Below are 15,079 nucleotides of genomic sequence, written 5' to 3'. Positions count from 1 at the left end.
GAAACAAAAACATTATAGACCCACTAATTAAAGAAACAAAAACATTATAGGCACACTAATGAAAGAAACAAAAACATTATAGGCACACTAAAAATGAGAGAAACAAAAACATTATAGACCCACTAATGAAAGAAACAAAAACATTATAGACCCACTAATGAAAGAAACAAAAACATTATAGGCCCACTAATGAAAGAAACAAAAACATTATAGACCCACTAATGAAAGAAACAAAAACATTATAGGCCCACTACCCACTAATGAAAGAAACAAAAACATTATAGGCCCACTAATGAAAGAAACAAAAACATTATAGGCCCACTAATGAAAAAAACAAAACATTATAGACCCACTAATGAAAGAAACAAAAACATTATAGGCCCACTAATGAAAGAAACAAAAACATTATAGACCCACTAATGAAAGAAACAAAAACATTATAGGCCCACTACCCACTAATGAAAGAAACAAAAACATTATAGGCCCACTAATGAAAGAAACAAAAACATTATAGGCCCACTAATGAAAAAAACAAAACATTATAGGCCCACTAATGAAAGAAACAAAAACATTATAGACCCACTAATGAAAGAAACAAAAACATTATAGGCACACTAAAAATGAGAGAAACAAAAACATTATAGGCCCACTAATGAAAGAAACAAAAACATTATAGACCCACTAATGAAAGAAACAAAAACATTATAGGCACACTAAAAATGAGAGAAACAAAAACATTATAGACCCACTAATTAAAGAAACAAAAACATTATAGGCACACTAAAAATGAGAGAAACAAAAACATTATAGACCCACTAATGAAAGAAACAAAAACATTATAGGCACACTAAAAATGAGAGAAACAAAAACAAATATTATAGGCCAAAGATATTAGTAAAAGGAAAAGAAACATTGATTAGATACCTAATATAAGCAAAACCATTATAGGCGCCATTATAGTGTAGTTTAAAAGAAACATTACGGAAACACTACAGTATGAAACATACGCCTAATATAAGTAAGGGAGTGGTGTGGTTGGGTTGGAGAGTGTCCTGACCATGGGCAGGTGAGGGTATTACTTTTTCACTTATGCATCGGACCACCTGCTTTGAATATTAGTAAATTACTTAGTGAGCAACCTACATTCCTTAAGTCCTGATCCCAAACTCATAATTTCCGTATAGCAAGTGCATTCTACTTCTAGACGAAACCTTGCAAGAAAAACTGCTAGCCAAAGCAAATAATAAAAGAATAATATGAGTACAATAAGAGAACAACAAATACCTGATTTGTGACTTCAAAAGTTGCAGGATTGTAGGTGGTGATGCCATGCGTGCCAACTGAGAAAATTCTTTTGTATCTAAGTTGATAAAAGTGACAATTTTTATAGTTATGCCCATGATAAAATAAAGAGGGAGTGTGCTTACCTAAACTTTCTTGTATATCTATATATATACTAGCCGTCCCGGCCAGGCCCTGCTCTGGCTTCTGTGAAAAACCTTTCTGTTAAAGACCATTACCTGTGTGTTTAGTAATCATCATAAACCCGGCATTGCCCACCCAAACCACAACCAACCAAAACAACAAAAACGCAAACATAACGCTAACACAATTACAAATACAAACAAAAACAAAAACCTAACAATAAACCCAAACACCAATACAAACACAAAGAAAAAACAAACAAAAAAGCAAACGAAAAGAAAAACCTAACAACAAACCCAACCACAACCACAACCACCAATACGAACACAAAGGAAAAAAAAACGAAAAAGCAAACAAAAACAAACCAAATCCAAATGCAAAACCAACCACAAACACAGACCCAAAGAAAAAAACACGAAAAAGCAAACGAAAACAAACCAAATCCAAGCGCAAAACCAACCACAAACACAAATACAAACACAAAGCCAAAGAAAAAAACACAAACGAAAAAAGAAAAAAACAAAAACGAACCAAATCAAAACGCAACCACTAACGCAAACCCAACCTAAACACAAAGAAAACACTAACGCGAACATAAACGCAAAGTGCTCACAGTCTAGCCCGGGGCAGAATCGCCTGTTTCAGCTTAATAATCGACTACAGTACCCCAACTTATTCATAGTCTTTTGCACTCACTTAAACGAACGTAGGTGCCAAACCAAACCAAATGAACAATTATAATACTCCAAGCTTATTCGTAAAATACCTACAACATTTGCACTTGATCAATCCCCGCTAATTATGTAATTATTTTTTTCCCAACTCCAAAACAAAGTAATAAAAAGTAAATTCTTTTCCACAAATGCAATGTTTTATAAAGGGAAGTAATTGTGTTTTCCTAATTTATCAAAGGGAAGTAAGTGCTAAAGGACTAAATATAAATAATTTTCAGACATAATTAGAATTTTTGTTATTTTTTTAAAATTATGTTTAATGAACATGTCGACAATTATTACTTTCAGTTTGAAAAATGAAAATTATTTCCCAACACTTTCAATAGTAATTTTTTAACTCATAAATTTAGACTGACTATGAGCACGATAATTGTCTAACACTTAAATCCATCGAAGTATGTCAACGACAAACAAACAAACTTATTTTTACATACAGAATTGAGCTTTATATATTATATATATATATATATATATATATATATATATATATATATATATATATATATATATATATATATATATATATATATATATATATATATATATATATATATATATATATAAACTAAAGTATTTTTGTTTGTCCTTTATTCATTATTACACCTTTCATCAGATAGCCATGAAACTTTGGGAAGTTGTTGAGTATACTCCTGGAGAGGTTTCTGCTGAAATTTTCTTTAATTTCGCAATGGCAGCATCCCAGTTGGGTGCGATGTGATTTTTCTCTATATTTGGTATATATAAATAAAAGTTGGATGCGGTTCGACACCATTCATCTGAGGAACCTGAAGCTTTGGAGAGTTGATGAGAATACTTCTGGGGAGGTTTGTGTGAGAAAAAAAATTGAATGGAACTGGGTGCGATTTGGCACCCAAGGATATCCTGTGAGCACCATGATGCAGAGGGTTAGGGTTAAAACCCTATGTCCATTGGTGCCCCAGCAGGGTGCTATTTGGTGCCCTGGGTTTTCCCATGAGCTTTATGGAACCTACGCTCATTTGAAAGAGCACCCTGAAATATTGACACAGTGATTAACGTACATTCAAGCTTTCATACAATACACTCTGGGGCATACTAGGCAGTAGTGAAGGGAAAATTGTGCCCTGACAAATATGATTCAAAATATATAGTGGAGGCATTATTTATTTTTAAATAGCTTAGTTTTAGTTAACAAGGTGACATGTCAAAGAATATAGGATTGGCAACACATTGGTGAAACCCTCTTAAAACATTGAGTCTGACTTCCTTCTGAGACTGTGGCAACTCGGGGCGGGCATGCTAGTTCTTATATAACTGGCATGTAAGGGTTGAGGTCATAGCACTTCCATGAAGTCAGGCCATAGAAATGATAGGTAAATTTATGTACAAGTTTATATAATTAATACTTTATTGTATCTTAAATCTTAAATAAAGAATTTTCGGTTACTCATAATATAAAAATAAAAGTTCTTTCTAATTGCAATTTAATGTTTCCCTTATAAACATTTTTTTTTAAATTTTACAATTTTATTAAAGTGGAAATGATTTTTTTTTAAACTTTAAAAAGCTAATTTAAAATGTAAACATCTGGTTGCTCTCTCTGTTATTAATCCAGACATGCCTACCATCCCGCCCAAAATCTGAACTGTCCCGCTTTTTCACCTAAAAAAGTAATTTGCTCCGTCATTCCGAATTTGACTCAAGTTTGTTCCGATTTTCTTGAAAAATAAAAATTAATAAAAAAAAGTAATAAAGTGAATTTAAAAAGGCAGGGAAAAGCGATTATCTCCCTTTGGCATACGTTTCTGTTTCCTAGTTTACTTGCAATATTTACAAGTATCATCTAATACTAGATCTAGCTAGTAGTATATCTACTACTACTAGATCTAGAACTGTAACTAGATCTACTAGTAGATACTGAAATAGTGAATACTCGTCTATCTTGTAAGTTGTAACTTAACTAGTAACTACTATTATGAAGAACATAGTAAGAAGTAACTAGGACTTTTACTAGGTAGATCAAGGGTATTCAAGGGTCTTTGCTCTTAAAAGAAACCTAGAACTTGGACCTAAAATATATATGAAATTTTGTCAACATCACTGTACTTAAGTCATCACACACACACAATATTGCAAATCCAGGTGTTTCCTAAACTGGGAAGAGTAAAATGTCAAGATTTATGAAAATCTCAAGTTTTAAGTTAAGTTCCCTTTTCAAACCTGACGGTCTATAGAGCAAGTGAACTAGAGTTCACTTGTTTCTGTGACCTCTGCATATGAAGAGATAGTGTGGTCAGCACCATGCCCAGCCGCCTTTACTTTCCCTAACGTGTGTTAGGTACCCATCTGAGTTGGGTAGACTTAGGGACGGTCTTCTGACTAGAACCCGGATTCAAACTCGAGACTTACGGGTTAGCAGTCCAGCTCTCTACCGCTAGACCACTCCGTCCCTTCAAGTTTTAAGTTTAGCAAAAATACTTCCTCTATGCTCCATATACAAGAAATTAAAAAAAATAATAATCAAATTTTATTTTTTTTAACTTCCCTATTTTAAAACCTATTTGGCTAGACCAGGGGTCTCCAAACTTTTCAGCCCGAGGGCCACATTAACTATCAAATATCAGTTGGGGGGCCAGAGTTTCTTCAAGACATCTCTTCGCTATTTGAGTCACCAATGTATGCAACAAGGCGGATAATAGTATTTGCACCGAAAGCTTCATTTTCAAATTGTTTTAAATTTTCCGTGGACAAAAAGATCGCCGCGGGCCGGATGAGAGGACCTCGCGGGCCGCAAATGGCCCGCGGGCCGTAGTTTGGAGACCCCTGGGCTAGACGATAAAAGAAGATGCACTTACTTTCCCTTCCAGGAATGCTTTGTAATAAAATAGCAGGCTACATCTTTGTTATCTTTCAGAGTGCCCATCTAGTTTAGAATTGTAAAAGTTTTTAAAATTTTAAACAATGCAAAAAATGGAGCATTTCATAAAAGAATTTTTTTTAAAGTAATTAGAATTGTATACCTTAAACTTATTATTTCTATATACAAAAACTTTCAAAAAGCATTCCACATACAGCAGATCTTTGAACTTATGGAAAGCAGTTATGTTCACAGATCATGTCTAATTGGGCATATTTCCATATAGGATTAGGATTGGTGAGTTTGTAAACATTATTTTTAATATTTTCATTAATATCATAAAGTTACATTTGATGTATAGGCCTAAGTTTACATTTAATGTATAGGATATTCATAGGCAGGCATAAGGTTATTTAGGTAACAGTAAGTAAACAATAGTTAAAAAAGCCAAAAGAATTATTTTTTTTAGCACTGCAATATGCCTATTTCTGATTAGTCCATCTTTAGGCCGCAAATCAGAAATGATATTGAACCCTGAAATGTCACGCTCTGGTTTTTTTTATGCTTTTTTACGTTTTTTAAGGATAATACGTATGACAAATAAAAATGACATATTCACATGAAATCTCAGTATTATTTTAATGTGAGACTCTAAAGAAATAAATTATCTGCCTTCCTCAGCAAGGAACGAATTGCTTGATTTTAGTTTTAATTTCAAAAGAGCAATTTTTCGTGTGGACATTTTTGTAAAGGCTTAATTCTGAGTGCAGCAGCTCATCATCTCAAAGTGGGTTGCAATAAAATGTAATGAAGTTTGCGACAATTTGTATTTACAATTGTATTGCCCACAATTTGCCTCACTCTTGAGGTATCAATGTAAAAATTAAGCCCACTATTTTTAGAAGCTTAAGCCATCAGTACATTAGTTGTCAAATAGAACCAACTAATTTTTGTTTTTTACTAAATGAACTAATTTTATTACTGTTCATTTGTAGCATATGCAGAAAAAATAAATTTATATAAATTAGTATTGTATTAGTAATTTTAGAAGTAAACTGGTGTTTTTTCTTCAATGTATGCTGAATGTACTTATTGTACTTTCAGTGAACATATAATGTGATCATTTTGTTAAACTAGTAAATGTAGTATTGTATTTTAAACAATGCTCACTCAATGGCCTTATTTAGTGCTAATTGCAACAGTTGTTAGACTTTATTGACCGGTGGTCTATAGAGACTGTGACTATGCGGAACGCGCAAGCGTTCAGAGTATTTTTATTTCTGTAGAATACATTAAAAAAATAGATATCGAGTATACTATTCCATACTCCAAACAAAAACTCTAATATAGATCTAGATAATCTACAAATACTAGTATAGTAGTAATAGATTCTGATACTAATACTATTTACCTTTTTGAAAATAAATTATGCTTGGAATCCCTAAAAATGTCATATTGTAGTAAGAAAATGAAGCAGTGTTTATTTTGTTTGTTTTTAACTGTCTTTAGGTTAAAAATGCCTAATATTTTATCTCAAAACACATGGCTGACCTAGAAGATCCGAGTTCGAATCTTAAGTTAATCAGTCTTTATTTTTACTTTGCTTTTTTAGAGAATTTTCTTAATCAAAATTAAAGTTTAAAAAAATTATTATTCAAAAATTTCCAAACATCATCACTCTTACGCTCGACTTCCTACATTTTCTTGTCAGCAAAAGAAAAATCATTACATTATGTTCAAAGGGTCACTGTGAGTTCAGCAGGCCTATAGCACACATTATCATAGTATGAACTTTAGCTATTTGAGATAGTCTGTGATGTCACTTCCACCCCCCTCCCCATAAACAAAGCAAATTGAAAAACAGGCATACATGAGGTCAATTTAAGTTCACGCAAGTTTATAGAACTGAACTATGAATTTTCGACGCATTCAATAAAGTGGTTAAAACATTTTAGCCTAACGCTTCTGTAGGAGAGAAAACATTATAATTTATAATTTTATTTTACATTAAAAATTTTTAAAAAGTTGATCTATCATAATACTGTCCTGTCTTTAGTTTATAAGGACTAGATCTATGATTCCTGTCGGATCAATTTTTTTGTGTGGATATTATGGGTATCTATTTTTAAATTAATCACGTAGGTCCTAACCAATGTCTTAAATTGTGTGTAGAATAAGAATTTGTAATAAAAAATCTATATAATATATATAATTCTCTTCTTGGAGACCCTAGAAAACACCAAGCTGTAAGCATGCTCCCTACCACCCCCACCCCTACATGGTCTGGTGAGCTGTGGTTCACGCTAAATCTTTACAATCATAGAGCCGGATTTAGTGACGGCTATTAGGGGCAGATAATTTAATTTGAAACTATTTTAAACATAGGGGAGGTAACTAAGAGGAGGCTGCTTTCACTGCGGGGGGGTTATCGTCCTTAACAAGCTACTGATAGTGTTTTAAAGCAAATATATTCAGTGGCAGCATTGGTACTGTCGAATTCACAAATTATGAATTACTGAAAAGTAGAATATAAAACAACTAAATAGCGGCGTATGATATGCAGCGGGTCGGCTCGTTTAAAATAATAGGCCTATTTTCTTATTAAACATAATGGATAGGCCAATAAAGTTTTGTGAGTGCCTAGGAAAAAGATGTTGTTTTGGTGATTAAAACCAATGTTGTGATGATAGCCATGACAGCATGCTAACATAGAAAACAAAATAATGTTTGAATTATGGCAATGGCAAAAAAAAAGTGTTTTGCATTATAAGTGTTTTAGGTCATTTTTAATACATTTTTTTTGTTTTCTCTGCCTCTGGGTAAGCTAAACAATTAAAATTGGCCTCTACTTGACCCATAAGATATAATTTTTAATGGTGTATGATAAGTGACAGAATATTTTAATTTAAAATTTGAGAAAATAGAAACTAAATTTTTGTTTTATTCGTCAAACTTATTTACAGTTGACTTTGCTTTAGCCTTTATATTTATAATGTAGTGGAAGTTGTGAGCATCTTGCTTTGACGTTCTTTACTTTAGATTATCATTATTAAACTTAGCCACCTAGGACTATTGAATAGGATTGGACTTAATTTAGGCCTAATAAGTTTAGGCAGATGGGGCCAAATTTAAAATTAGGCAGTTCTCTCAGTGTAGGTAGTAGGTAGGCCGAGGCCTAACTAAATCAATTAATTATGCTTAGTCTAGCCTAATTAATTATTAATATTTAATAGGCCTGGCTACACTACAGCTTACTAAGCTTAGGTTAGGCCTTAGGACCTTAGGAGGACTAAGTTTAATAGGCCTATAATCCTATAGGCCCTATTAATATTTAAATTATTTAGTAATAGGGGGCCTATTTAGTCCTAATGCCTAATACTCTAATACTCACTACTAGTAACTAATGCTAAAATAGTTTAAATTTTAAATTTAGGCTACCAACAATCCAACATTGATCATTGTCTGGACAGTCTAGAGCCTAGACTGAGTCTAGGGCAGGGCTCTAGACACTTAGTCTAGAACTCTAGGTCTAAATCTAGAAATCTACATTTTATAGGCCTAATCAGAAAAATAAATTAAGTAAGAATATTAATAGCTTGCCTTTTTAGACTTTACTAGATTCCATCTAAATCTAGATCTAGATTAGATGATTAAAAGCCTAAATTTAAAAGGGGGCGTGTCATGTGATGATGTTGACATTGTTTCTTAAATTTTAATAATAGTCGAGAACCACTATTATTAAACATGAAACATGTTGCAAACTAAGATTGAAAACTTACTGTCTTAGTTAACCCAGTAACATTTAAATCATTGTATTACTTCTATTTACTTTAATTAAATCAAGTAAATAATATGGCAGGAGAAAAAAGCTTGTTTCGGATTGTTATTCTCAGTGATAAGCTTCTGTTATCCAGGAGGCTGCCATGTTTGTTGCGAACTTCCGCTAATGATAGTTTCTTCTCGTTTAGCGGCGAGAGCTAGACATAAGTTGTCTTATTACTTTCTCGTATAGAGAAAGTATTGTAATCGTGCAAAAAAAAAAAATCGAGATTTTTACAAATCTCGACGTTTTACACCTCACTGATACGGAAAAACATAATTTTGCAATCTTGTCCGTATGTCTGTGTGTGTGTCTGTGTGTCTGTGTGTCTGTCTGTCAGGGGCGGATTAAGCTTGGGCGGGGCCCCAGGCTTAAATTTTTGGGGGGCCCCTGATATATATATATATATATATATATATATATATATATATATATATATATATATATATATATATATATATATATATATATATATATATCCTAATCAACAAACTATTTTTTAAAATCATGGATTATTTTAACTTTTAGGAACATTTGAAACTGATATTTACAAAACTGCTAATTTTAAAAGCTATCAATTATGTGCAATGAACGATAAATTGGATACAATTTGATTTTTAGCAAGATTATATGTTGCCCTCCCCCCCCCCCCCCCCCCATCCACTACCACGACACACACACGAACAAAACACAAAGAGGCGAGATCCATCTGCTGCGTCAGCAGTACTAAATATATGACTGTTACTTTAGGCCTGTAGAAGTTTCCGACCTCTGATCATCGACCTAGCCGGATACCAGACGTTAGGACGATGTCATAAATCTGGTGGTGGGGGAAGTAAAGCCTGGTCAGAGCCTACGGATTTGGTCAGAGCCTACGAATGAATAAGCGATTAACATGTAGTGTTTCAAACCAACACCTTCGTGAGACTGATTCAGTCCACTTTTTGCCAGTTTGTTTGAGTTGACCTCCCTGGCTAATGGGAGTGAAACTCCTGAGCCGTTATATCCGTGTCATGATAGTTATTGAACTGTCATTTACGAATTTATATTAGGCATGATAAAGCTGGAAATGCAGACTAACATTGTACAAATATAAATATCCATGAGAATATTATAATGGCGATAAAGACTGTTGGCACTTGTTTGCTTGCAGACGCGAAAAGAAAAATGAGAATTTCAAACCACTCTATGTTAGAAATTATTAATAACATAAAGAGGTTAAACGAGGTCCAACTAAAACTACTAAGCACGGCATAAGCCCAAAAAAAAACCACACCTCCATCCTCTTCGGTGTCATCCATTTATAAGGCCCACAAAAAAGTTGAATTTCCACTGAACGTCATGTCTGATCTGTTTCTGTCTAGGCCTAATTTAGGCATAAACATCGGTTACCTTATTACAGGGCCTAAATAGGTTTGCCGCGACATAACTGCCCATTGAGTTGGGTTAAAATAACACGGGTACTGTCGTATTTGTTTTTAGACCTACATTGTTTATGCAGCTTTGTTTTTGTTATAAACAATACATAGTATGATTCAATGAATGTGATGTCCACATAGCCCTGCCTTTCTCAACCCATACGCCGTCCGCACTTTCCACAATTGTATAAAGTTTTAGTTCAATAAGTTGATGATTTCTTATACTCTTACGATAAATCTACCTTGACGTCAACGAAATTACAAGCTAATTAATTAGGCCTAACGGTTTGTGGCCTATTTTGATTTTTTTTAAAATTAAGTTTCGAGTTTACAATAGGGGGTAGACTGCTGACCCAAAAGTCCTGAGCTCTAATCATAGGTTCATATCCAAGAACACCAAACACAGATGGGTAGCCTACCTAGATCAATGTCAAATTTTAAAACAACTAAAGGAAGCTAGGCATAAATCTAGAACTGATCAGAATGTCTCATTTGCTGAGAACAACTAAATATGTGAACTCTACCTAATATTCCCTATGCTCACCAGGCCCTAATGGGCAACTAAGAAATTAATCTAAGGAGTGTTAATCCAAATAACTAGATCTGGATAACCTGTACCTAAAAAAACAGATTTAGATATCCTAAACGGCCAGGCAGTTTTTCATTGATTATTAAGGCTGGTCAATAATGTTGCTTGTCTGGATGCTTGCGAGTGAGACCTAATTCAGAATGTAGACACTATGCCTAACATTTGTATTATTTTAATGTTTGTTACCACCTCGCTATATGATATGAAGCTATCTTACTAAATAACTTTCAAGTGCTGTGCACTTTCAAAAGGCGTCAATCATAGACTTATGTGTCAGAACTCAACCATTATTTAAATCTAAAGTGTGTGATCGAATAATAAAACATTGGCTTTTATAGTTAAAAAAAAAACCCAACTATTTAGCTCTAAAGGGAAATTTACTATGATTTAAAAAAAGAAATTTGGGGGCCCCTAAAAATCGGGGGCCCCTGGCTGCAGCCCTCTCAGCACCCCCCTTAATCCGCCACTGCTGTCTGTGTGTAAACACGATTACTTGAGTACCGTTACAGCTAGGTTGATGAAATTTCATATATAAGTATTATATCAAAATCGTAGATCCGTATCAACTTTTGAGCGATTTCCGATAACCGGAAGTGGTACTTTTTCTACTTTGAATTTTTCAAAAGCCTATAACTTGAGTACTAATTCAGATAGATAAATGAAATTTCACATGTAAGTAAAAGATCTAATTCTCTACCTTCTATCAAATTTTGAGTAATTTCCGTTGACCGGAAGTACTAATTTACGCTATTTCCGATTTCTCAAAAAAACGCATGTAAATTTATAAAGTACTAATAATATTGCGCACTATTACGCATATTTGGTTTTGGTGCTCGCTTGGTGCGCAATTTTTTTTTCTACTAGATTTTATTCTATTTATAAAAGTTTAAGTAAACAAAAATCATGTCTATATTCCGAGTTGACATCCCACGTAGTGTTATATTAGAATATTCGAGAAAGTTTAGGGGAGATCACTCCCGGTTTATTTTTAAATTTAGATCTAGGTCTAGATCTACATAGATTCTAGATCTAAGTCTTAAATTTAAAAAAAAAATATTTAAAACTTACTATTTCAGACATTTCTAATAACAAGCCTTTTATATCCATTAAAAGTAAAGTTCTCTTTAAGAACCTGACGGTCCATATGGCAAGCAAAGTAGGGTTCACCTGTTTCTGTGACCTCCGCATATGAAAGGTTAGTGTGGTTAGTAATATGCCCAGTTACTTTTACTTTCCCAAAAGTGAGTAAGGTAGGCCTACCAATCAGAGCTAGGTGGACTCGGGGATGTACTACTGACTTGAACCTGGATTCGAATGTGAGACTTTAGGGTTAACAACTAGCAGAATAAAGCATATGGGATTAATCTGCAAATATCGCTTCTCGCGATTTACGAAGATTATGATAGCTTCTGATGTTTATGCTCCCCCTTGAGCACTACGGCGCCTAAATTCGTTTTAATGAGCGCCATACACTATGGATACGGAGGGATACTAAAATTGATAACTATATGAATAAGGCGTGAGTGATCTTCCCTAAACTTTCTCGCATATTCTTATACAACAATACAGTATATGGCAACTCAGGATATAGACCTGATTTTTAATCAATTTTTACATACTTAAAGTAGAACAAGCTCAACTTCCGGTAACCGGAAATCACTGAAAAGTTAATAAAGCGTTATAGATTTGATTAAATACTTGTATATGAAATTTCAGCGACCTAGATATAACGGTGCTCAAGTTATCGTGTTCATAGTCATACACACATACATACATACACACAGACATACGGACAAAAATGCAAAGGTATGTTTTTCCGACTTAGGGAGGTGTACGCCTTCGAGATTTATGAAAATCTCGATTTCGATTTTTTGCACGATTACAATACATCCAGGGGCGTAGCGAGGGGGGGGGGGGGGCGGGGGTGCGGTCCGCACCGGGTGACACCACTTAGGGAGGTGACACCAAGGCAAGAAATAGCAAAATATATAGAGAAAAACTTTAGGGGGGGGGGGGTGCAAATCGAAAACTTGAGGGGGGGGGGGGGTGCAAATCGAAAACTTGAAAGTTTGTCCCGGGAAGGGTCGCTACACCTCTGGGCGGGTGACACCATTAAGTGCCGCACCGGGTGGCACCCGACCTCGCTACGCCTCTGAATACATCCTCTATACTTTGTATACGAGAAAAATAAAAAAGTTACCAGAAAAAACCCACAAAAAGCACAGAAAAAGTCACAAGAAATATAGTCACATGTGTATTTGCATTAATTAGTTCATACTTGTGGTTTCCGAAAGTGCAAATCAACATAAAATTGATTTGATGTAATGTAAAAATATTAAATATATGTGCGTAGGTTCCAGAGGCGTATCCAGGTTTTCGTTGTAGGGGGAGCGAAAAGATAAAAAAAGTCGCCGAATTTTTAACACGTTCTATATACGTGTATTATATATATATATATATATATATATATATATATATATATATATAAATTACTAGCTGTACGTCATTACTTCGCTATGAAGTATATATATATATATATACATATATATATATATATATATATATATACATATATATATATACATATATATATATATATATATACATATATATATATACATATATACATATATATATATATATATATATATATATATATATATATATATATATATATATATATATATTATATATATATATATGTGTGTGTGTTTGTGTGTGTGTGTGTGTATTCACATATATTTGAGTTTATGTACCTCCCCCCCTCCCCCCCCCCCCCCACACCCCCACCCCCTACGTGATTGCTTTAAACTGTGCTCAGATAATACTAACGATTTTTATTTATAGTCGGTTATAAATACAGCTTGATGTAGCGTGTTTTCTCTATCTTTAGCAGGTTTACGTCATGGTATCACACTCCCCCTTCCCCCCTCAACCACCCTTGTCGGGATTTGTCAACTTATCTCTTAAAAGACTAACTCTTTATTAAGAGGAATTATCATTTTTCTGTACATATTTTGCTATGTTTTTTTTTAGCCTTGGTGTCACCACCTAAATGGTGTCACCACATGCGGTCCGTACCCCGAGCTCCCCCCCCCCTTGCTACGCCTCTTCGTAGGTTGTACACAAGTCAAATTAATTATTCTGAAGTATGCACATTTTAATTCATTTATAGAATAGATTTAAGTAGAATGTTCCAGCCTAGTTAGTTTTCATTATGTTTTTAAAATACAAACTTTAAATCTGCGTGAAATAGGAAGAAGACATAGTTAATATAATTTGATGTACTCTACGCATAGCAACAATAGTTTTAGCCGCCTTTACTGCCCACATTTATCGTCCTCATAACATCACAAAGCAGACGTTCAAAAGCTGTTGTTAAAGCAAAACGTCAACAATACACAATGTGGACTTGCGAGACCGACATATGAGAGGCCTACGCCTACAATTCTCAACAAGTAAATAAGAATATGTAGGCCCCATTAGTTAAAAATAGTAACTTTTTTACTTTATTTATGTAAATTATTTTCCTATATAAATATTCCTGAAAATGTTGCTTAGTTTGTAAGCCACTATAATGTCTATTCCTGAAACTGAATTTTGTTTTTAGTGTGTAGATCTATGTCCAGCGCTAACAATGTAGCTTAGTTTATACGATTATTGCAGAAATTGTATTTTGTTTTTTTAGTCTTTATAACTATTCCTTAAAACAGGGGTCTCCAAACTTTTCAGTCCGAGGGCCGCATTAACTATCACATTTCAGTTCGGGGGCCAGTTTCTTCCAGGTATGTCTACGATTTTTCTGGGCAAACTTCCTCAGCCATCACCAACAAACGATTTTTACTTGGAGAAAAAGATCTACGCGGGTCGGATGAGAGGACTTCGCGGGCCGCTGCGGGCCGCATCCGGCCCGCGGGCCGTAGTTTGGAGACCCCTGCATTAAAATATAGTTTATTTTGTAAGCCTTTACGTCTATTACTAAAAAATAATTTTTTTTTTGTTTAGTTTGTATGACTATTGCTGAAAATGTATTTTTTTTGTTTAGTTTGTATGACTATTGCTGAAAATGTAGTTCGTGTTCGTTTAGCTAGGTGCAGGGGCGGAACTACAGTGCCGCCAGACCCCGCAATGCGGGGGGGGGGGGGGGGGGCAGGCCATTTAGGGGCCCAAAGCCGACCAGATTCAACTTTTTTATAGAAAAAAAAATAATTTTTTTGCAAAAAAAAAAAAAAAAAAAAAAACCAGATCTACTACAGT

At 34.2% G+C, this 15,079-nt stretch overlaps 1 protein-coding gene across 4 annotated transcripts in view; it reads right to left on the bottom strand.

Moving 5' to 3' along the window:
* LOC131957454 (dnaJ homolog subfamily C member 13) overlaps window positions 1–8,927 on the bottom strand; it is a 128,725-nt gene extending 119,798 nt beyond the window's left edge. For all 4 annotated transcript variants that reach the window (XM_059322277.1, XM_059322279.1, XM_059322278.1 and 1 more), the window contains exons 1-3: window positions 8,775–8,927; window positions 4,994–5,061; window positions 1,285–1,360 (exon numbers count right to left, since the gene is read on the bottom strand). In XM_059322277.1, coding sequence (XP_059178260.1) covers window positions 1,285–1,360; window positions 4,994–5,061 — 144 coding nt within the window. In that variant the 5' untranslated portion in view covers window positions 8,775–8,927. The remainder of the gene's footprint in view (window positions 1–1,284; window positions 1,361–4,993; window positions 5,062–8,774) is intronic.
* Between the last annotated feature and the right edge of the window lie 6,152 nt (window positions 8,928–15,079).

Source organism: Physella acuta, unplaced genomic scaffold, assembly GCF_028476545.2.
Source record: "Physella acuta isolate Inbredline_101_S28 unplaced genomic scaffold, ASM2847654v3 ptg001245l, whole genome shotgun sequence".
Lineage (NCBI taxonomy): Eukaryota > Metazoa > Mollusca > Gastropoda > Physidae > Physella > Physella acuta.
Note: the sequence above shows the minus strand (reverse complement) of the source record. Positions and strands in the feature narration are given on the sequence as shown.